The sequence below is a fragment of the Vidua macroura genome, chromosome 11 (genome assembly GCF_024509145.1).
Source record: "Vidua macroura isolate BioBank_ID:100142 chromosome 11, ASM2450914v1, whole genome shotgun sequence".
Classification (NCBI taxonomy): Eukaryota; Metazoa; Chordata; class Aves; order Passeriformes; family Viduidae; genus Vidua; species Vidua macroura.
This window is the reverse complement of record NC_071581.1, coordinates 10,456,418-10,479,909: the sequence shown is the minus strand read 5'-3', so window position 1 is coordinate 10,479,909 and position 23,492 is coordinate 10,456,418. Positions and strand designations below refer to the sequence as shown.

The window sequence follows — 23,492 nt, the reverse complement described above, 5'->3', positions numbered from 1 at the left end:
CCGCTGCCAGCGCGCCGGGCTGCGGTTCGGGCACACGGAGAGGTGCGGACAGACCCGCAGCAGCGGTGCTCTGTCGGCACACCGACAGCGGCCCCCCCCCCCAAACTCTTGTGAGGACGCGTAGGGTTAGTTCAGCGTCTTCTTGCCTTTCACTCCGCACCAGAAGAGGGTCAAAGGCAGCCTAGGTCCAACCTTTTTTGTAGATGGAAAAATACACTCACGTACACAATACCCCAAACAGCAACAGTGAGTAGTACCAGTTCTTGTCAGATTCGGTTTTATTTTTAGTGTTTTCATACTACAGCCTTAAAACATCTTTAATATCAGCTACAAAGTTTCCAGTGTTTTGCACGAAGGGCCTGGTGCTTCCCTCACTTGCAGAATTGCATGGGAGATGATTTCTCTTTAGGAAGCTGGAGGTGGAGGGTTTAGAATTAAAAAGTCACATTCCAACTTCAAGCGTTCTGTGAAGGGAACAGTTTGCAAAGACTTAGCACCATTTCCTGGTGACAATCAAAGACTGAAGTTCTGGCTTCTCCCCACCATCCCAGAGCAGAACATACTGTCCTCAGCACTCTGTTATGTCACAGCGTGTCTGATCTGCATTGCCCAAGATTAAATGAACCACAGCAAGAGGCTTAAAGTTGGGGGTAGTGTTGACAAACTTAATTGCTTTGAAAATTAGGACCTGCACCTAAAACTACTAGTGAGAGCCAAATGGAAACTGGTGGGATTTGAACACGTCTTGGAATTGGAAAATAACCACTATGAATAACCCTATCTTCCAAACCCCACATTCTTCAGTTATTCTGAGAATTACAAGCGTAGCGGGAAAAGGTAACAAGAAGAGTCTAAACGATATTCCCTGCACATAAAAAATTCAAATAAGTTTCAATTAACAAACTTTTTAAAAAATGCAACAAAGAAAAGTGTAAGTCAAATAAAAGATTTTACATTACCCTTAAGAAGGTAACAGCAACAGGAAAAATAATTGTTTTGTTTCCTTTTCTTTTTAAATAAAGCTAATTCTGCAAAAACCCATGATTTAGTTTACACCCATAGCAGATAAATGTCAACAAGTTTTGTTATAGGTCTGAGGTTTATTAGTTTACAGGATTCCTCAGTAGCAACCCTAGTCCCAAGCAAATATAGCCAAGACGCAATACAGGTGGTGTAATAACACAAACGCTTTAGATTAGCAAGTATGCCATGAAGGGCATAAAAAACAAAACCCACACTTTAATATGGTCAAATTGGGTTGGTTTTTTTTTGATCACTGCTTTGAATTTTAACTCTTTTATTTACTAAAAATGGAACTTCCCAGGAAAGGTTATCTGGAAACATCATGCATTCACTAGCTGAATCAGCCATTCTTCCATGAAGTTCTGGAAGTGCTTTTCACTCTCCATTTGAAGGGGCAGAGAGGAGGGAACAGGCTAATGCAATATTCCTTAAAAGTTGAAAAAAAATTCACATGTCAGAGGAGAAAGAAAACAATTCTAAATGGGATTTTTATCATAGCAGGAACACAAAACCAGAAGAAGCTTTACTGAAAGCCCAACGCATCTTTCAGCATGGTGCAGGGATTTAGATGAGCACCTTGCAACGCCAGGGCTGCATCAGGACCCTCACTGTGCTGAGAACACACAGCCAACAGCATACAGATTATTACTGTGGGACCTTACTTCAGTTCCCAAATAGTTTGATTAAAACCCATCATGTAACAGTAATGCCAGGAGCTCCTGACACCCAGATTCAAAAGAAAATGTTCCTATATCCTCATGTGTGCAAGCCTCAAACTAGGCTTTATGTGGTCACTGAATTATGTCTGTATGTTTGACAAAATGCCTCTGACAGAGAGAAGAAACTGACAATAATTATACAGAAACAAAATTAAATTTAAGTGAATTTACTTAAATGCTTTCAATTTTTTTCCTCAGAAGGTACAAAAATTAAGTTTTAAATTATCTGAAAATTAGACCGAAAAAACTGCCACCACTCAAATAAAAGCTTCTTCAAACAGAAAGGCTCACCATGATGTGTCAGCCGTGGTGGAAAAACTTCAAGTTCCTTAATCTGCTGTCTATCAGAGACCTCAGATTTTGCCAATTATCCTAAAGTTATATATCTTAACAGCTTGTCCAGAACAAACAATATATAGACAGTTTGCTCAAGTCACTTGTGCCAGAAAGGAACAATTACATTATTTTCAATTACCACTACCATTGCCTGAATTGGAATTTGCAACAGTAAATGTAAGGCTAGACTATTCCATCCAATCCTCAGGAATGTTTTTATTGAAAATCCCTCACTGAGGAAACAGAACTTGAGTTTATGGGCATTTTTGGTTGGTTGTTTTATGTTAATATTCCACAAGGTATTAATTTAATTTATAATACTCAAACTACAAACTAATTTTATTAGCTCTCCCATGCAGTTCTCATTTTGTAATTTTACTGTGCTCTCATTTTTTTTTTTCATATTTGTCTCTCAAAATGCAAACATCAAACCAAGCCAAGTACTACCTGTTGAAGTTACTCCTGTTCCTTTAGGAAGACAATCTTCAAAAAAAAAAAAAAAAAAAAAAATAGCCCATACTGTGCAAAAAATTACCTTCAACACACACCATAACCCCCAAAAAGTTAAACTATTGACTTAACAGTGGTATACAGCCATCTTCTGCTTCTGAATGTCAAGGCATGATGCATAAACAACTGTGGGATGTGCCCATGGGGAGGACAGTGTGGGAATGCCATGGGAAACTACAGTCATTTAGCATAAGGCATTTCCCCAGAGTCCTCTGCCCCCCAGTGCAAATGAGCACATGCCCATCACCTGTCAGTTTATGGTTGTCATCTCCCCAAGTTCTGGAAAGTTCCTTGTTCTCGTTGCTTCTAAAGGTTCCCTCTCTAAACCACTCCTGCCCTGTTCCCTCATTGGCCCAGTTCGTGTTACCCCATCCCTTACACCCTCTTCCCATTGGGTCATTTGTACCCTAGTTACTCCTTCCCCCCCCAGTTATAGACTCTGGCCCCTGCTGCTCCGGGGCTTTTCGGAGTCTGCCTCCCCTGAGTGTGGTTGTCTCCCTGCTCCTATTTCTGCCTCCCTACTCCTTCGATCAGTCCTCAATAAACCCGCTCGGATTCCAGCAGCTCAAGAGTCCTTCCATCTTCCTGGTGGGGATTTTAATTACGCTATCCAGGCACCCATTGACAGCCAACTGAGGGTTACCCTGCGGGAGGGACTCGGTCCAGGGTAGCCAATAAACTACAAATACACATTTAAATCCTGCCACTTGTTTCTTTTCATAGAGAGCAAGAACAAAACCACACAAGTGGTAATTCCTTATTTCCACAGCTGGGAATTCAACATTTTGCAGGAAGCAGAAAATGTCAGTGGTCCTGCTGCTTCTGGACAGGGCAGGAGATCCACAGCCTCCTTCAGACTCTACCTGGTACCACAGCAAGGTAAACTCAGCACCTATTTTGGTATTACAGCTCAGCTCAGAGCCAGTCTGTTGTGCTCAGCATCAGGCAGGGACACAAGTAAAGCAGCAATCCATACTTTCCAAGGACTGTGGCTAACTGAAGCAGACAGATGATGCCTTAAGGACCAGAATAAGCAACCCAATTCAGATACCTATTTTGATACCAGTCTTATCTGTGTGATTAGATGAATTGACAAAGATCACTTACATATATTTAGTATCTATTTACTTATGCTACACACTGTCTACATCAGTCCAATTTCTGCCATCAAGATCAGTCTTCCCCTCTGTAGGCTGTAAAGGATCTTGTCTTTGTCTGAAGCTTACCCTACACCTATTAAATAAACCAGTGTTCAGAGAGCTCCCAAAACATTTCATTTGCACATTATCATCACTTCTGCTGCTGACTTGATTTTCCTTAGTTGTGTCAGAACAACTTTTGTAGCATCAATCTTGTAGCTTAGCTCTTTTATGCCTGTGCATCTCATCTGGTTTTAGTCCCTGATTTGATGCTTCTTTAAATTACTCATAACTTGCTTTGTCTTCCATAGATGTATTAATATTCCTCTTTAAGTGATATGGTTTGTACTATGCACCAATCTCATTGTAAAAATATTTTTTCAAGACATTCAGCTGATCAGTGCATAGCAAAAAAAAAAAAAAAAAAATCTGTGCCTTCCTATTGCCAGAATAGTTTAAGTTCTTAATGTCAGTCTGTTTTTTCAGTTGAAGGAAAAAAAAAATAGGGTCTAATTGATTAAATTAAGAAAACCATTTTTCTAGTGGATGTCCTATCTTCTGTATATTTATCTGCAACTTCCAGATTTGTATTTGTAGATTAAATGTTTCTTGTCATTATCAACCTAGAAGAAAAACCCAAAACAAAAAATAACATACTTTGGTTTTCTAATGGTCCCCAGGAAACAGATTCTGGCTGCTACACTTGTAAAATGCAAAATCCTACATTTGGGACAGTGCTCTTGACTGAATGACCAAAGGACAGCTTTGGAAAGAACAACCAAAGGGTCCTGGTGGACAGTAAGTTGAAGGCAGCAGGGCACCCTTGCAGTGACAACAGCTAATAAATAACAGGCTGTGCTGGCAGGAGCATGGCCAGCAGGACAAGAAAACCAATTACTTGCCTCTATTCAGCATCTAAGAGATCACATCTGGAGCAGTGTGTCCAGTTTTGGGCCCTCAGTACAAGACACAGTAGAGCAGGTCAAGCAGAAGGCCACTAAGATGGCTAGAGGGTGAGAGGGCATATAAGGAACAGCTGAGAGAGCTGGGTTTATTTGGCTTGGAGAAGAGGGAAATACAATTGATGTTTTCAGCTGCCAAGTGGGGGTTAGGAGATGGAGCCAGGCTCTTCTTGGTCGTGTGCAGTCAAAGGACAAGAGGCACATTTTGCAGCAGGGGAAAGTCCTACAAGGCACAAGGGGAAAAGGGAAAAAAAACATGTTTCCAGTGAGAGCAGTCAAGCCCTGGAAAAGGCTGTCCAGAGTTGTAGAATCTCCATTCTGGGAGATGTTCAAGGCCTAGCACAGCCTGTCTCCCAACTCAGCCCTGCTTTGATCAGAGGACTTAGACTAAGAGACCTCCAGAGACCCCTTCCAATCTAGAACATCTGCAATTCAATGTAGCACCCAGAAAATGAGAGGAGAACTTTCCACGTGGAAGTCCTTTAAGTGCTCCCAACAGATACTAATACCTTTCATGAGGCTAACAGTACACTATCCTCAGTGTACAGCAAGTGTAACTAACACCAGGATTAAAATCCACACACTGTAGGGTATTATGCCATAATCCACCTTTCCTCAGCTGTTACACTTCAAACCTCTTCACTGCCTGCCTTGCCAAATCCCTGAATAACCTCTCAACTGCCCCATGCTCCTGACTTCTGGTTTTCTCTAGTCTGGCCTCAATGGCCCTTGAGCCCTCCCTATCCCACCCTCTCACTCCTTTGAGTGGCAGGCATCACATCACACATTTCATCTGACTCCTGTAAAGTAACAGCAGTAACAGCAGTAACAGCACTTCCAGGCAGTACAGCTGCTTAAACTCATCTTTCCTTCCCCTGGCAACCGATGAAATCCTTTGTCAGGATTTCAGAAAGTCAGTAATTTGCAAGTTACCAGTCAGTTCTCAAGTCTACTTTCCAATCTTAGAGACTGAAATCTAACAAACCAAGCAAATTTGGTCTTTTTAAGTTCCATGCTTTTAACACGGGAAAAATTTTGCCAAAAACTGGATGCCTGAGCTAAGGCAGAACATTGAGAGAGAGGGAAAAAATGCTCCCATTTCAAAAACCAGCAAAACAAAATGTTTTTGTGTTTAGTTGTGGGGTTTTTTCTTGAAAAATGTGTATGAGAGGACCTCATTCACAGAAACAAAACCAAAGCTTTTGATATATGGAATATATAATACAATTTGCATGAATCAATGGTAGTTTTAAAAAATATTTTCTGTATTTTACAGCTTAAAAATCTCCACCACAAATATTTGCAAAAGGTATTTTAAGCAAATATAAATTTACTTCACGTAATACCTCAGTATAAAAAATACTTTGTTAGGTTTACTACTTCCCTGAATTCAAACTCGTGCTGATGTAGAATTACAAGGAAGACTGTAAAACAGGAGACTTAATTTTCAGAAATACCAATCAAAATAAAGACAAGGCGCTGTGTCTAAGTGTAGGACCTGCTTACACTGATTTTCACAGCAAAAAGCTATCATATTGAATTTATCATAAATGAATCTGAAAACTTTCTCCTCATGAAATAACAAATCCAAGTGCCAACTGGAATCTACACATTTGTCACATAGTTCTTTTGGGAAGTCTGCCATAAGTGCCTGTGCAATTCTAGGAACAGGTAAGAGCAAATAGCAAATATGAACATTCTCCCAGTGCTCCATTCCCTGAAACAGACCTTGAGCTTTTATTTTTTTCAATCTGTCACATAACCAAGAATATTTTCGTAATTACTTTCTCACACAAGTGTGGTTTCCTGCCAGGGTACATGAAGATATCCAGGCAATGACCGTGGTGCTATGTACAGAGCTCAGGACCTGAAGAGCACCTTCTTACCACTCCAACAATCTCAGGGTATGCTATGGGGTTTTTTATGCTGATATGTCCTTCATATTGCATCAACCCAAAAGTATAAAAATACTGAATGTTATAAAATGTAGCATTAACATCAAAGCAAAACTGCTCTGCTCAGTAAAGTTTGGAAGTTCAAAACAGTTATATTTTTTGAAAACATTACTCAATAAGGAAAACCTTAAAAGTTCCTCGGTGTTTCAAGTTGGGGTTTTCCCTAGTGTCTCCTGATATGCAATGAATCTTCTCAAATTCATTTTCACATTGTCAAGAACACACAGTTGATCTGTACTATATTGTCCTTTGCCTTCTTTTCGCATCTGTAAAACCAAAAGAACACATGGTTTACTATTGGAGAAGCTTCTCCTATCAGATCACCTCAAATTTACTGTAATTCTGTATACAGGTGTTCTGTGAGAACTCCAAGGTGTTCCCTTGTGCACATGTGAAGCTTAGCAATTATTTCTGCAAGTCAATTTACTATAATGCACTACTGCCTAAAACTAGACTAATGGCACATTATTTCATCCAAAAATCTGAGACATACACTTCTTTTCTGTGGCTTTTTATATGGAAAACCTTGCACATTTAACCTAACAACTAAAGCACCATCAGGTATGTACTTTGTGTGTACAGTGCTCAGCTTTTAGACTATGGAAGTCACTCCTCAGGCTGCATCTGACCAAAGAAACAACATGTGGAAGGTCATTCTCTGTTTAAGTCCAGGATGTACCTAAAATTACAGTTTAGAATGCCAGCCTTGTTATTCTTGAAAATACAGGATACATGAACTGCTTTAATTAACCAAGAATGGAACAAAAACATCCAACTGCTACTGCAAGTTAAAAACCAAAGATGTCAATGTAACTTCAGAAAGGACTTCTCTCCCACCTCCAGAGACATCTGCAGGATTTTTTTGTACAACTGTTTCAGAACAATACAGTGATTTGGACATCAGTAATACTGATGGTGTAATGCAGATGTTGCAATGCAGGTGCTGCACTGTTACCTTGACACATCCATGAATTTTAAGGTATTTGCTTTCCTCTAAAGTGCATTATCAGAAAATGAAACACTTTTTTTCTGTCATCTTATAAATTAATTATCTCTTCTAGGAGCCCAAAACTCAACCTTTAACCCACATTGTGTGCTGAGACCCTGAGCTGGCTGCCCTCGATGCCTACCCGCATTCTGAACACTGGCTGAAATTCCTTCAGTGTTGGAAGCAACTTGATCTGTAACGCTGCCCTTTCTGCTTCTTCACCATCTGCAAATACATCAAAAAGTGCATCCAAGGCTTCCCCTGCTACCACAAGAGAAGACTCCTTCATAGCAACCTCAAGAAGAAATTTTCCAATCATCTGTAATAAGAAAGAAAAATTGATTTTTCTAGCAATGCTGAAGAAAATTGAAAGAAACATCAAAATTCATTTAAGCTTGCAATGCAAAGTTGGCTTTTTCACCTTCAGTGTTTCAGCTGTATCTTGTCCTTTTGCCAGGACACTGCCAGAAATTCCAAGGATGCTCACCACGTTCACTCTAACACTGGCATTGCTGCTTTGAATACCAGCCTCACATAAAGCCAGGAGCTGCTCAGGAGTCATACACTGGTCAGCAAGGGGAAAGGAGGGAAAGAAGGAAGACACGTGCAGTTACATTTTCATGAAAATTTTGAAATATGACATTTAGACAGTGTACTTTTACAGAACACAGGCAAATTCTTCACAGAGTCCTAGATTATGAAAACTTAAGAATTATGAAAATGCAATTACCAAGAAATTTCAATTCCCTTTCAACTTGTTTCTTCCAGAACATATCCAAGACTGACATGAAGTTGAAGTTCTGAGATTTTCACATCAATAGCTCAATACCTGCTTCCAACTCATTACAACTTACAGTATAAAAGCTCAGTTTTCAGCTTAAGGCCAGAAAGAACTAGCACACTATCTAGTATTGTGTCTTGTATAACAAATCATTATGCTTCATTCCTGTATTCAACTCACTAACTCATATCCAACCAAGATTCAAGGACCACCAGCTAGGTGACATCCGGAAATAAACAAGCCACATTTATAGGTGTTAATTTTCTAAATATTTGTCATTACAACTATCTTCTAAAGATACCTGTGGCTTATTGCTATTCTGGTTTTGAAATAACTTTCTTCTGTTTACATGTTGAGGAGGAGATATATAAAAAAATATTCCCATAAGGTCCATGAAAAACACAGTTAATGCTATTAATCTGTTTCAGCATTCACAACTACTAAAATTTTGAACTAAATTTCTATTGCTTTGTTTCAAGAACTTTCCAGCCCAATCTCACAGGAATTTGAACCTACCAGAGCATTTGAGTTTGAAAGCTTTTACCTGGGAGATGTTCTTTGATGCCATTGTTTGCAGGAGAGCCCTCAAAGCACTGGTTATAGCTTCCAGGAATTCTGTGTCTGTAGGGAGTTCTGTCAAAGAACAGAACCCAGAGCCAGAAGTTAAACAGGGGCATAGGGAGGGGCATAGGAAGCAAAGAAATACAAATTCCTTAATTCCTTATTTGTTCCTCCAGGTACTACAAGAGGAAAAGCTAGATTTTCAGAGACTGGTCTCTGTAGGTTGTAACCATAGTGATTTGTTTGAATTCAGCATTGACTGCATCTGGAGGTTAGAACACAGATGGCCTCTTTTTCAGGCACATCCCTGGTTGAGACACTTGTGTGATCTAATGGACAGTGCCAGCCACTGTCACCAGAACAGCAGCTGAAAACTGGCATCACATGGAGGCCATAACACAGGAACTGAGAAAACTGCAGAAGCTGACTGCATACTTCACCTCCTTTCTTCTGCCTTCTTAAGCAAGCTTTTCAGACACGCAGAACACTGGACTCTTTCCAATTCATATAAAGAGCATGTTTTCCGGTGGTTTAATAACATTCCAGGAATGTATGACTCAAACACTGCATTATTCTTGTTTAACTACAAACTCATCAGTAGCAGCCTTCAATCTGTGTTCTGCATTTCTTGAGGCTTTTCATTTTCCTCTAATGGTTTATTTGCTGGACCACTCCAGATGCAGAACTTCTTGATTTATGTACATCTCCTCCCTTCTCATGTAAACAATCAGATCTCTTTGCCTCTCTTTAACTCTGTAAACCACAGAATTCTTTCTAACCACATGTTGGTATTTTATCAGCTCTATCTAGCAGTTTTCATTACACAGCATTTAAACATGAAAAAATGAGCCTGTGCCAATTAATTAATTTCAGCATCCTTAGCTGTCTTCAGATAGCAACTTCTCCAGCTTCATCTGAGAGCTTTCTATTACAAAGCATAACATGTAGACCCAAAATACTGGAAGTCCTCTCTTCAAGCATGGCACATATTTTATGTGAACTTCCTTGGATATATTTTCATAGATATTTTCATTTCTGCATTTTAGTATTCCACACATTGCACTCAGTAATAATGTTCCTATAGACTAATCACATGTCTTTAAAGACACTGAGAAAAAAGTGTGTTTTGCAGGCAGATGCATTTTCAAGCACGAATGCAGTATCATTTTATACACCACAGTAGAGCACTACATAAGCTACATCTATGGCTACAAATGGAGACACTTGAAGGAAGGGAAGGAAACTAAGCTTCTTGAGCTTCTAAGAAATGAGAAATGACAAAGCCACACATATGCCAGGCTTCAACAGAACTGTCTTAGTGAAAATGTTTTCTGACAGTTTGGAGAATTGGCATCTTTTCCAGGCTCTAAGAATCTCTCTCATTTTTTTGAAAACCCATCACCACCGACCTTAAAACAAAGATTATCAGAATATCTGAAGGAAACAGCCTGTCAGGGACCCACATCCTCAGTTTGGAAACAGGTAGGGTTTTCTTAAACCATTGTTTTTTTCAATCTTGGTTCAGCTTCTCCCATGTCAGTAACAGAGAGGTCATAGCATAAACAATCCAACAGGATTATGGAAATGATGCTGCTCTCATGTATAGGATCACAGAAAGCAGCTGGAAATGCTACCTGCTGTAGAGATGATCCAATAACATTTTCCTAGCAGGTGTATGGGGAGACCTTTACAGTATGTCTATGAAATAATGCATCCTGAAGGAACTACAGTGAAGACATTCTAGTGTTTCTCAGGATGTATCACAGAATCTGTGAGGCTGGAAAAGACCTCTGAGATCAGTCCAATCTGACTGACCACTGCTGTGCCAACCAGACCCTAGCACTGAGTGCCGTGTCCAGTCTCTCCTTAAACATCTCCATGGATGGTGACTCCACAGTCTCCCTGGGCAGCTCACTTCACTGTCTAAATACAGATATTATATATATATATATATATATATATATTTCTAAAGTAATAATTTTAGAATAGTTAAATTTATTACCTTCTCTGTTGAAATTGAACCACAACCAGAACAGGAAGCTGAACAGCTTTAAGACTTAGTTGTAACAACTTTGCACACTTTCTTACTACAAATATAACTCCAATAATGCTACACTGTCATAAGCACAAAGCACAACCTGGGGACAAGGTGGCTGCTCTCTTTCCTACTGTAATAAACATGGACATTCTTGAGATTTTTGCACCAATTGCTTCTGCCGTAATTTGGTAAGATTACTAGGAAAAAATTATTTGAAAGACTGTGCTAGACAGTTTTCACATCATTTTTTGTTTTCACATCTCCTTAGGCTAGTTAGGGCATTTAAAAAGAAAATGTCCCATCTTCTTCATGCTTGTCTACTTGCTGAAAAACTTGTTACCACAAATACATTTAAGCAAACAGTTCTGGTCTCCCAACAAGGCAGTGTTCATCCAGTCAGAGTTTCTGTGTAGACCCAAACGTGAAGCAGATTCTTGCACTATGAGCAGACTTGCTCAAGGTGCAGTTTGGATAAACACATCTTAACAGGATACACTGTCATGTCAGTACATTGCCAACATTCAGTATCCTCATCTTGAAGGATATCTAGGTGATCAGCAAAGGGGGTCAGCAAGTCCCCTTTACCTGTTTTAGAAAAGATCAGCTGTGAGAGATGCTGTGCAAGGGACTGAAGTGCTGAAGCTCCCCCAAGACAATCCACATCTGACACCAACAAAATGCTCTGAAGACACGTTAAAGCTCGACACTGCACTGCATTCAGTCTGAAACAAACAAAAAACACACTGAGCAGGTATTTTTGAAAACACCTGTTGAATATAAAGAAGAATCTTGGATATAATTAGGCTGTGATCCAGTATGCAGTTCACAAAAACATTTGTAACTCTTCTTTCAAAATCATGTATCAGATCTGCCAGTTTCCAGATCTTAAGAGCAGCCCAAAGATGGACAATCCTTCTAAGAGTTCTAAAACAACTGAACATACATGAAAAATAGTAAAAGACAAGAGAGACAATGAAATGCCTACTTTTTAATTAATGGTTTCCAAGACGGATTGTGCGTACAGATGTCTAGAGCAACACTGTTCGGAAAAGCAGTTTTTTCAAGAATCTGAGGAGGGGAGAAAGAAAGGTTTAGCAATAAAGCCTTTTTTTTTTTTTTTCTTAGCGCATTCAGAGGGAAGACTGAAATTTTAGCTTAATGTCAAACAGATACTTCAAACTACATATTTCAAAGTTTTCCAGATAGCAAATATCTTGCCTGCTAAGAATGCCAGAATTTTCCTCTATCACTTAAATGGTGCAATTATACATTGGGTTTAGCATAGAGAATTTTAAGTATTCAACTGTACTAACAGTTGATTTTCTAACAAGTGATTTTCTAGGTCTCTGCTATTTTTTCTTCTTATAGATTCTGCTACAGGAATTTCAGATAGCTGCAAGTCTGGAAGGCCTTGCCATGAAACTCAAAAAGCCTTCAAAGTTTTCACCTCACACCTTGATGTCTTAGCTCAGAATTCTACAATGCTGCTGAGCTAACCCAGTAACTGATTTAAATAACAAACTTCACCTTTGCAACCCCAAATAAAAATGAGCAAAACAACTCTGAAACAAAAACATTTCATTTCCTGTCAGTGCCAAATACTGTATTTCAGACACTTTGTATAAAACAAAGGGAGAGGAACTTGCACTTTTTCAGTGCTGACTGTTGCCATTCATTCATGTTACTTCCACCTCATTTAGCTAATACAGAAATCTGACTGTCACGATTCAGACAAGTTTCCTTTCTTCCTGCGGGTAATCTTTTTCTTGTCCAAATCAAGGAATAACAATCTTTGTATTTTGGTTGGGGGGAAAAATTTAGAAAGACCTACCAGATTTCTGATACACATGACCCTTCTACTCTCACTTACATGAGGAAATTATTTAGGTCATGCAATGATGCACCACCTCTAGGCCAAAAAAGTGAAGCCAAACTCATTTAAAAAAATACTCCCTTCCTCCAGGTGGATTGGAATAATTTGTTTGCCTAACTTGGGATACCAAGCAGGAACAAGAGAAAGACTGTAACATGTGTTGGAAATAATACAGAAGACAATACCTTCTTTGGAATGAGGTTGTTCAGAAATGCTGAGTTAACTTCATCAGAGAGGCACAGGGGTGACAGCAGCAGCCCACTCCCCTCGTTGTATGAGTTTTCCATGAACAAGTCACTCTCATCACTGCTGGAGAGTTCTTCCCACTCATCATCGGAGGGATCTGAGAACACAAGACAGACTTGTAAATGTAACAGCCCTCATGCAACAGGTATCCTACTTCCCAACTGAAACTGGCTCCTCCAAACTTCTTGTTTAGGAATCTTTAAGGTCTTGGGCTCTAATAAACTCCTCACAAACCAAGTGCCATTAAGCCACAGTTCTAAATATTTTATTAAAAATATTTTATACTCACGGAGGCACAAATATTCTTATGAGAGAGGTTCATCATACGTGGGCATGTCAATCTCTGATATTAACAATGTGTTGTTTAAAAATATCAAAAAAAGATATGGAAGAAACATTTCTTAAAGATTTACTACGATTTTAACTTGGATTGTACCACTTCATTTTCTGAGGTTGATTCAAGCATGCAAATACACCAGTTTAACTTAACTTGTTTACTAATTGCAATCAGCTTAAGGCAATTGTTTCCTCTGGCAATACTGAAGCCACAGACAGATGTCCTCTGCCTGGGCAGTAACTGGGCTGGATGAAGATGTTACTGTCTCCACAGCAAGGTCAGTTGAAACAAAATGATGACAGCAAAGGAAGCCAAATAATCTCTGATAGTAATTTCAAACAACACATATCACATAAATTAAACTAGGTTTATAATCTGAAACTTGAACTGGGTCATACTTACATGACTTTTTCTACTAGCAGATCTTTAAGGGCAGATCTGGTGAGAGGAGTCGAAGTTCTATGACCAACAGGCTACTGTGTGAATAATCTGTCCACAGCTGAAGGGGGACTTTGGCTGACAAGCACAATCTAAAATCACCCTCATTTGTATTTGAACTCGTCTATCTACATCCACAGAGTTCACACTCATTTAGCTGAAGTTTCTTTAAATCTGGTTACATTTTAACTAGTGTTTACCCAAGTCCTAAGTCTACAGGTTGGACTGATCCTCCTTTCCAACAGATGAAAGCTTTGTGTACATAGGTCAGGATATTTAATTATTGTGACAAAAAAAAAAACACCCAAAAAAAAAAAAAAAAAAAAACCACCCAAAAAAAACCAAAACCACCTATCATATTCACCCCCAAGTACTTTTGTTTGACAACACAGATTCTCATGAGATGCAAGTCCTGTAGTAACTACAGGAACAGCCATGCACTTCTGTGGCGAAAGGTAAATTCACTAAAAATACAGAAAAAAAGATCCAAATTAATGCATTTCACTTGTACTGTGCAAGTTTAAGAATTTATTTGAAGGTGATGGTTGTGGTTTATCTGATGTAAAGTAACTTATCAAGGTGTGGCAACTTGACCACACAGGCATCTTATGATAATATCTAATTAATTCTACAGCCATAACTTGCTGGTGTTAATAACTTTTGCATGAGAAAATGGTTGTCTTTCATGCTTTACCAAACCATGGCAGCAAGAAACATGAAAACAAAGCAAGACAGCCCCTTTTCAGTCTCCTGCCTCTTCTAAAAAATTCCTTTTGCATCTTAGAAAACAAAGAAAGCAAAAATCATTCCTTGAAAACTAATTGATAATGATACAGGTTGACAATGCAATTCAGCAATAACAAAGACAGCAGCTGTCATAAGTTGACAGTGAGTGACCAGGGCAGAGCAGGAACTGGGATCTAGAACACTGGGCCATAGCTATGATCAGGTTTCTTCTAAAGTTCTGGGAAACAGAGGCATTTCCAGCAGCAATCCCATCTTACCTAGCAATGGTGACCCAAGAACTACAGACTGGTCAGCAGTGCTGGAGTCTCTTGGCTTCTTGCCCAGGTGCCCATCAAAAGGAAGCACTCTGCTCCTTCCAAACACTGGCCAGTGCTCAGTACAACACATCTTTCGCCAGCCTGGTTATTTCTCCCAGCTCTGTTGCAAACTGAGTGTTTTTATGAACTCAGCAGAATGGCTAAAGCTATTTTAGTCCTCAAATAATTAGAAAATTAAATTATCAGTTGCCTCTGGATTCCTCCTAATTTCTAGAGACTGTCTGCCCATGAATGGGCAAACTACCATAGCAAAATACAACACAATCAATCTTACTTTACACTGAGTGAATGGCAGAATATGCAGCTTATCCACAAGAGATTTTCCAATTAAAGGGGAAAGCTTATAAATTATAGCTCATTAGATGAGAAATGCAGTTATGAAATGAGCTTCATACACTAGGTGCAGAATTTCCTTGTGCTGTAAGAGAAAGAAAAAGTTACCATTGGGAGTAACTGGGTATTATTGTGGATTTTATAAGAACCTGAACATTATACTCAGTTACTTTCTACACAATTACTCCTGCATCAGGCTAAAACTACAATAGCAGTCAAAGTTTTCAGGTTTTGGAGGGTTTAGGGGATTAGTTTTGTTTGTTTGTTGGCTTTATGAAATAGAATTTGATAATCTCTCATTTGTTTTCCTGATAATTAGAAGAAAAGCTATCAAAAAAGAGTTTCAGAATTCATAAAAGATAGAGAATATCTATATCCTACTCTCCTCCAAGTAACAGCCTCTCTTTCTCCTCCTCCTCAAGGTTCATAAAGGCAGAACTCTGGAAGCCAAGATCTACATGCTTGCCAGAGCTGCATGCAAAAGCTGTCCCTACTCCTAATTTTACAACACTTGTAGTATCAAAACTAAATCAAAGGTATGAGATTTATCTGCTTTAACAAAATTGATGCCCCCATTCTGCAATCAATTCATACACATCTTGCATCAGAAGAACAGTTAGATTTCGCTCTAACTGAACAAAGATTTTGCTGCAACACTTTAGGAAATATCTCTCTGGCATGAGTGCTTTTTTGTTTGCTCTTAAATGTTGGCACATACAGTATCATGCAAAAAAAAAAAAAAAAAGAAATTAAGCAACAGAAGTCACTTAAAAGAAGAAAAAAACATTTAAATTAGTAATAGAAATGGCAGATTACTTTGCCACCAGATGAGGATATCAGGAACAATATGCCCATGGGTGTTTGCCCTTAGAAACCCAGATGACCAAACAGCAAACTAAAGGTGACCTATTCAGAAACAAAACAAATCACAACACTAGCAATGAACGAGACTCCTACAAACCTTCGCTGCAGCACATATTAACAATGATTTCCAGAGCAGTCTGCTGAGCCATCAGTAAAGCTGTCACTTCTTTCAGTTCCCACTTATCAGACTAAAAAATTAAAAACATGAATCAAATCTGATTTTGGAAAACAACATTTAAGTGCCATTTAAAGTATCCAAGCTGTCAGTTAAAGATACAGTCCCAGCCATTTCCTCTTCGCAGTCTACACCCAAACTTGAAAAAAAAACCCACAAAACACAAACCCAATCAGTGTTATCTACCATCTTTTTGCTGGACATTCCAGAGTAAATTCTATTCTGAAGGAATGCCATTTGCCCTAAAATTGTCCAAAAGCCAGTCAGCCAGACTTACTGGAAGTAAATCTGAAATGTCATTTTCTCTTCTGAGTTTTCCTTTTGGTATTTCTTCCATGTTATCATCTTCACACAAAACACAGTTTTCTGTAGTATCACTCATGGTTTCCTCCGTTTCTGCTTCCACAACAAGTTTTAATCTGTTTTTTTCAGCTTCATTCATACGAATAATTGTTTCACCAGCGTCAATTGCCAACGATTCTGAAAATATCTTCAGGATTGCATTAACCGTGCTTCCCAGGCTGCCTGGTGGAATGGTATCCTTTATATTCCAGATAGTGCCTAAATATGAGGTAACCAAATTATATAAATTAAAATGCTCAATTCCCAGCTCTGTAATAGCCATTTTGTAAGGACACAGCCTCCACTACTTAAAATACTCAGTGCTTATATTCACTATAAATATTAAAGTCTTTTCTCTACAGATTTTATTTTTTTTGCATAACATTCCATATACTCATCTGTAATAATTTTTATGCCCACATCTTAAGCGCAAGTAAATTTCAGCATGTAAATACTTACAGAATATTTATGTGACCTTGGTGTCACTCTGTACCTGAGATAACAAATCCTCACACAAGAATCATTTTCTAAGGAGCCTCAAAATTAATTTATTACACTCCAGTATCAAAAATCAACATTTGAGGCCACAAGAATTCAAGGTAGAGAAATCTTGAGGTAAAAAAAAACTTACAGCCAGTAAGATCAAAACAATTCCTGTACCACTTATTTTTCACTCATTTAACTGTTAAAAACTATGTGAGCAGTTAAAGTGGGCTACCACACTGAGCAGGGGCTGAATTCAGAATCAGTTTTAAAACTAGTTGCAAATATCTGCTTGGAGTTCTGAAAGGCAGATATAACCTCACAAACCATCTGTATAGGCCTTGACAATCAGATCTAGACCACAGCAGAGAAGCTTAAGCCTTCTGTCCTTCCCAGCCTCCTTTACCTGCCATGCTCCCCATCTCCAAGCAATGAACCCTTTGAGCACTGTACCTGCTATCAGTGTTCTCAGAAGGAGGTGCTTCATGCTGCTCTCTGGACTCAGCATCACTGTTTCCAGTATTTGTTGTGCAGAAGCATTAAATGAAGAAAGAAGATCTGGATTATCTTCTGTCACTGCCTGCAAGCAGTTTGCTGCAGCAAACAACAAGAGCAAACATAATTAACAAACCCAGTAGTAGCTTTTGCTCTGCTAATGAGAAAGCATTATCTTCCTGAAAGCTGGAGGAATGAAATGCTGACACAGGAAAAAAAAATTCATGCAGCATTATGTTGTAATGTTCTGACACTGTCCTTCACAAGCTGCGTTTTGGATTAAAAGACATTCTGTGGCAAACCCATACATAAAATAGGTGAGGGCAAAACTACATCAGCCATGGAACTGGTTGTAATTTATCCATTATAACTGACAATGGACAGCGTAAAAAAATGCTGGAAGCACACATACTTGTATGACAATTATGAAAACTATAATAATAATTATACTGATAAAACCAGATTGAAAGTGATTGGAATTGTTTGGGGTTTTTTTAGAAGGACTATCTCCTCTGCTCAACAAATTAAACCCTCCATTATCAAAACATGAAAACAAAACGAAAAACACAGCCTCCATCTAAAGCCCTCTTCCCACAAAATTTTTCATCCCATGTAACCACAAATAAGCCATTCTCTTTTGGACTGAAAAGAAGCACAAGAGATGTCAGCTTCTTTATTACGTGCTGGTCAAAAATGAATTTAAAATCTTACATTCAGTGCCAAGTTATGCAATGCTAAAGCGGGTTCATTATGCAATATCAGTGTTACATTCATACAATTTAAAAAAAAAAAGTAACTTTAAACCATTCTCTTCTCTTTTTACCACTTACCTACTGAAATAGCCAGATCCACATTTGTGGCAAATTTCTTCATGTAATGTAACACAGCCTCCAGACATCCTTCTTTATTGAATATGCATAGGGCAGTATTGTTGCATTCACTAATGTATGGAAAAGATCAGTCAAACATTTTTCCAGGAAAAAAAAAGTTACTGTAGCAACATCTTAAGCACCCCGTACTTGTTATTACTCACATTTTTAAACGACACCTAAGAATTATGCATTAGTCAAAGAGCTATCCTTCATTATTGAGGTTACAATCAAGTCATGGAAATATTTCAGCATGTAAATGGTGAAAGAGAAGCTGTAAAATCCTGGACACTTTTGAGGAAAGCTGGCTTGTGCCAGCTGCTTCCTCACACAGTGTTCAGACTTTATCAGGGAGCCTAACTACAGGCTCCTGCAGGAGTGTGGAAGGCAGCTCAGAGCTGTGGGCTGCAAGCCAGCCCAGGGCTTCCTGCAGCCACAGGAGACTTCACCCACAAACCCACTGCCAGCAGAGCAGGCTGCTGCCTCTCACAGCAGTACTCACTCCACAAAATGAATGCTCTTACCATTCAGAAATGCATTTACTTTGATTATCTAACAGTGGGATTTGTGTATCTTCAAGTTCTCACAGGTACTCTCTCTTTCAAATTGATATATTGATACAAGACTAATTCAAACTAAAAAAAGCACAGGAGCTAACTAGCTACAAGGGTCATCAAAATTTTAATTTTGAAAATATTATTTTCAAAATATTATCTCAGCATCAATGTCAGCCCTAATTTTATCAGTATCAAACTTAGCAAGGAAATAAGCAGTTCACATTCATTACCACAAAGTTCAAAATAAGAAGTGATTTACATCACACTTATTGACCATACTTCCTGTTCTCAAGCTCTGACTAAAAAGTAAAAAAAAGATACAAACACACAACATTGCTGAGTCAGTTACAAAGGGTCATGTATTCTGTGCAAGATGCTGAACACGGAGTTTATCTACTGTTCTAGATTCCTATCCCTAAAAAATAAATATCCCAGCTTAGAAATAAGGCCTCAAGCCAGCAGCCATATCACACAGACAGGCACAGAGGCAGTTCCACTGAGGCACTGTACAGCACTAAACAAAATCCTGTATGCAAAGTGTATAATGGGAGAAAAAATTAAGAGAAACAACACAAAGTCTAAGGAGAACTTTTGGAACAGATTTGTATCACTTCAATGTTTACAGTAATTTCTGTATTAATAGTGTTGCCATTACTCTTCCTTCAACAGGTGTTTCCAATGTAAACTACTAATAGAACAATTTACATTATTTTCTCATATATTAAGTAAATTTTTATCAGTGTCTCAGTAACTAAGGGATAGTTGCCCCAAACAGTTAATATTAATTTTTGGGATGACCTGCAGAGGAAGGAAGTAGTATAAAAACTCCTCATATTCCTAGAGCACTGACCCACTGATCAGAATTTCATTTTCTCTGTTTCTTGTATTGTGATATGGATCCACAGGAAATACATGCAAGAAGCCACAACCCAAACAACAGACTATGACAGAACATGTTCAGAAAACAGGATCAGAACTCAGGATGAAGAACCAGTAGAAAAAAGAATTTGTTACTCTTCTAAAACTAGTTACCAACTTCATGCACTTTTAGAATACTTCACTTAAAAAAAGTAATCTATGCTAGAAGATAAACTTTTATTTCAGAAGAGATGAGGGCTCATCATTATTAAAGCAAGGTACATGTAGGAGCAACACAATCAGAATCAGCAAATGAATGCATCTTCACATGCCAGGACAATAATTTCTTTTTTGCCTCACTTACCACACTCCTTTTCAGGAACTATTTAATTTAGCTAAAATGGCAGTGTTTACACAGTACTTACCATATATTCCACAGCAAATTAATAGCCTCATTGGCTATGTCTTCAATATAATTTTTGTTCATCCCTTTGCATTTCTTTGGAGAGAGCTGGTTAGCATCCAGTCCAGTGCTGCACTACAACCAAACATAAGAACCAGGGTTGGGAAACAATCAAGCCACAAAGAGAAGCAAAACTTTAAAGTATCATCAGCACTGAGTGGAGAGATCCTCTCATGCAGTGTTTATTACCAGAACACCTGACTAGTTTGCTTTCGTTATGAGAACTTGAACCATTGATAGCTTTTCTCTTGTAGAAAAACTCTTACAGTACTTGCTTTGCAGTTAGCCTTTGGAATCACTTTTTAATTAAAAAAAATAGCTGGGAATTTTAGAATCTGAAGTGCTGTTTCTTGCTAATAGTCTGTATGCAGTTGGCAACAGTTGTTTCTAACCACTAAGATTAACTCAGCTAATACCCTACTGCACTCTATAGTAATGCTATTACTCATATTTTAAAATGGGGAAGAAATATACAGAAAATGATGATATTGCTCAAGATTGCTCATACAAAGACAGCAGGTAAGAGAAATCAATGCAATATCCAAACTGCAGTGCAACACCTGGACCAAATAAAGAATACAAATTCAGTACAGGCTATTCTACAGTAACTACCCAGCTTTACATCCAAATACCCTTTGAGACAAAATTGCTCACCAAAAAATCACTAGAATAATGCTGCAACATAAGTGAAGGACCTTGATTCTCACTGACAGAATAAACTTGTCTTAACTGACATTACAGACCCAAAATCTCCAGACCTTTCACTCAAAAATCATCCTAGGCAGCAAACCTCACCATGGTGGCCGGTGAGCCAGAAGGTAGTGGTTAGACATCTTTAGAATAACTTTTGTATCACTAAACCTATCAAAACATTATTTTAAAAGAACTTTCAAGTGCCTTACTGTAATAACAGCTACAAAAATAGAACTGTTTTTGTACATGTTACAATTCAATGCCTAGATCAGGTTTAAAATCAAAATAAAAATAAGCACACCTCTTTCAAAAGTACAACCAGGGGTGTCATGACATCGTTTGTCACCATGTCATCACAGACATCAAATCCTCCACAAGCACTCAGATTTCTGGGGAAAACAAAAAATTAATGTTTTGGATGAGATACAAGATTCCAAGAACAACTCAAAAACCTTTGATATTCTTCTCTAAAGGTTATGGTACTTTTTGTTTTAAACTCAATTTGCTTAAACAGTAGCTTTAGTCTTCTACCTCACTAACACAAGAGAATAACTTTGGAGTTTAAAAAAACTATTTCTATTTATTCATTAAACGTAATTAGAAAGTTTATCTGTACTAAAACATCACAACACAAAAATGCCATCCAAACTGCACTCAAGTTCTATTTCCTCACAAAGCCATACATTTCTAGTGCAAAGCCTGCTCCTGACATTAAAAGTCTCACAGAGCAAGAAAAGCCCCTCTCTTCAGACTTCAGCTGATGTAGGCATAGTTCCTCAGGCCAGAATTAAAGCAAGAGAGGCTGGCACTGCAGTTGACAGCTGTCACCAGCACAACCCCACAGTTTCCCCCTGTGCCAGGATGCCCTGATTCCACCTGAGCAGTGCCAAGTGCTTACCGGAGAGCACCTGCAGCTGTCTCCCTCACAGCTAAACTGGGATCCATCAGCAAGGGCCCCAAACAGCGCACCACGTCCCGCTGCACGAAGGCTGGGATGACGTGCTTCTGCTGCAGCAGCTTGGAAATACTGGCACAGGCATACTCCCTCACTTCAGCACTTGGATGCTGCAGCTGCGGAGACACGGACAGGGCACGTCACAGTGAAGGAAAAGGGAGCTGCAGGGTTCTGCTGAGTGAAAAGATTGATCAAGGCCAGCACTGTGGCTCCCGTTTTACTGCTCCTGAATGGAAGCAGGAACTTTTAACTTCCATGAAAGCTTATAAATCCTTGCCCGGGCTACGTGCTTTAACTCTATGACTAGATAAATGCTATTCTAGGTATTTGACAAGATAGCCATAGTCCAGACACAGATTTGACACTAGCTGGCACTGGCGAGACCTCAATTACCGTGTATTAAAAAAAGTACTGAAGTGAGAGGGAAAATAGCATCATTGAAGCATAACAGACATAAAACATGCCACCATAAAGAAAAGCTGAAAAAACATAAAAACAAAACAAAAAAAAATAGCCTTTAAATTAAAAGCATCTGCGTAACAGCAAGAAACAAGTGTTCCCTACATTCCCCAAGACAATGTTCACACATGCTGTAACAGTTTTAGGTGAGATGCAAGAACTACAAATTGCAAAAACAGTAACACAGTAGAAGTGCATATCCTGGAAGGCCACGGAGTTTGTTGAAAACCTAGCAGATAAACATCTGCTGAAGAGCAGAACAGAAGAGTGGTAACACCAGATCCTGCCTCCATTGAAAAAGGTGTCTCAGCTCATGCTCACATGTGCCATTATTTACTCTAACTTCCCATCTCTTTCCTAAACAGGCTAGTACAGAAGAATAATCAATCAGTATCTGTTCAATGAATTAGGTTGGGTGAAGTGAGCAAATGGGATTTAATTACTTAAAGGAAAACGGATTTTTGCTTCTGATTCTAAAGTCACACCTGGAGAAGGAGATTTACATCAGTTTTCACCTGCAGTACTTAAGCCAGGACCATGGCCTACAAATGGCCAAACCCAGTCTTTCTCAGCATTTTCTCTCCCTTATTCCTTACATGTGGCTCTTGAACACTTGGCTCTATCCACCTGCAGAAGTCCCCGGCCGGGGAGCCCGCACGCAAGCCCCGCAAGAAGCGCTCGGCATCCCCCGCGGGGCCGAGGGGCACGGAGCGGCCCCGCCCCGCCGCCGCAGCGCGCACGGGAGCGCGGGCAGAGCCGGGGCCGCCCCGCGCGGCCGTGACGCCGCGGGAGCGACGGCCGGGAGGGGAGCGGAGCGGAGCGGAGGGAAGAGAGGGGCGGCCCCGCGCGGCCGCTCGGCTCCTTCCCGAGCCCTCGCCCGGCACCGCCGCGGGGGAATCCGAGGCCTCGCCCCCCCCCATGCCCGGCCCCGCAGCCCCCGCCGCTCCCCCGGTCCGGAGCGGGGCTCCCCCGCCGA

The 23,492-nt window shown here is 39.4% G+C and overlaps 1 protein-coding gene across 3 annotated transcripts; it reads right to left on the bottom strand.

Moving 5' to 3' along the window:
- Positions 1–260: 260 nt before the first annotated feature.
- Positions 261–22,097, bottom strand: HEATR3 (HEAT repeat containing 3). Of its 3 annotated transcripts, none has more exons than XM_053987158.1 (15): positions 22,001–22,097; positions 21,404–21,491; positions 20,372–20,484; positions 18,493–18,602; positions 17,621–17,761; positions 16,620–16,903; positions 16,265–16,355; positions 13,071–13,228; positions 11,998–12,080; positions 11,598–11,734; positions 8,958–9,046; positions 8,054–8,197; positions 7,775–7,951; positions 6,771–6,910; positions 261–1,450 (listed from the first exon to the last, which is right to left on the bottom strand). In XM_053987158.1, exons 1-14 carry the CDS (start codon positions 22,045–22,047, stop codon positions 6,791–6,793), a joined length of 1,782 nt encoding a protein of 593 aa, XP_053843133.1. In that variant the 5' UTR covers positions 22,048–22,097; the 3' UTR covers positions 261–1,450; positions 6,771–6,790. The 3 variants fall into 3 exon arrangements, with proteins under 3 accessions (XP_053843133.1, XP_053843134.1, XP_053843135.1); XM_053987159.1 differs by having other exon boundaries at positions 261–464; XM_053987160.1 differs by lacking the exon at positions 261–1,450 and adding an exon at positions 4,754–4,912.
- Positions 22,098–23,492: the final 1,395 nt, after the last annotated feature.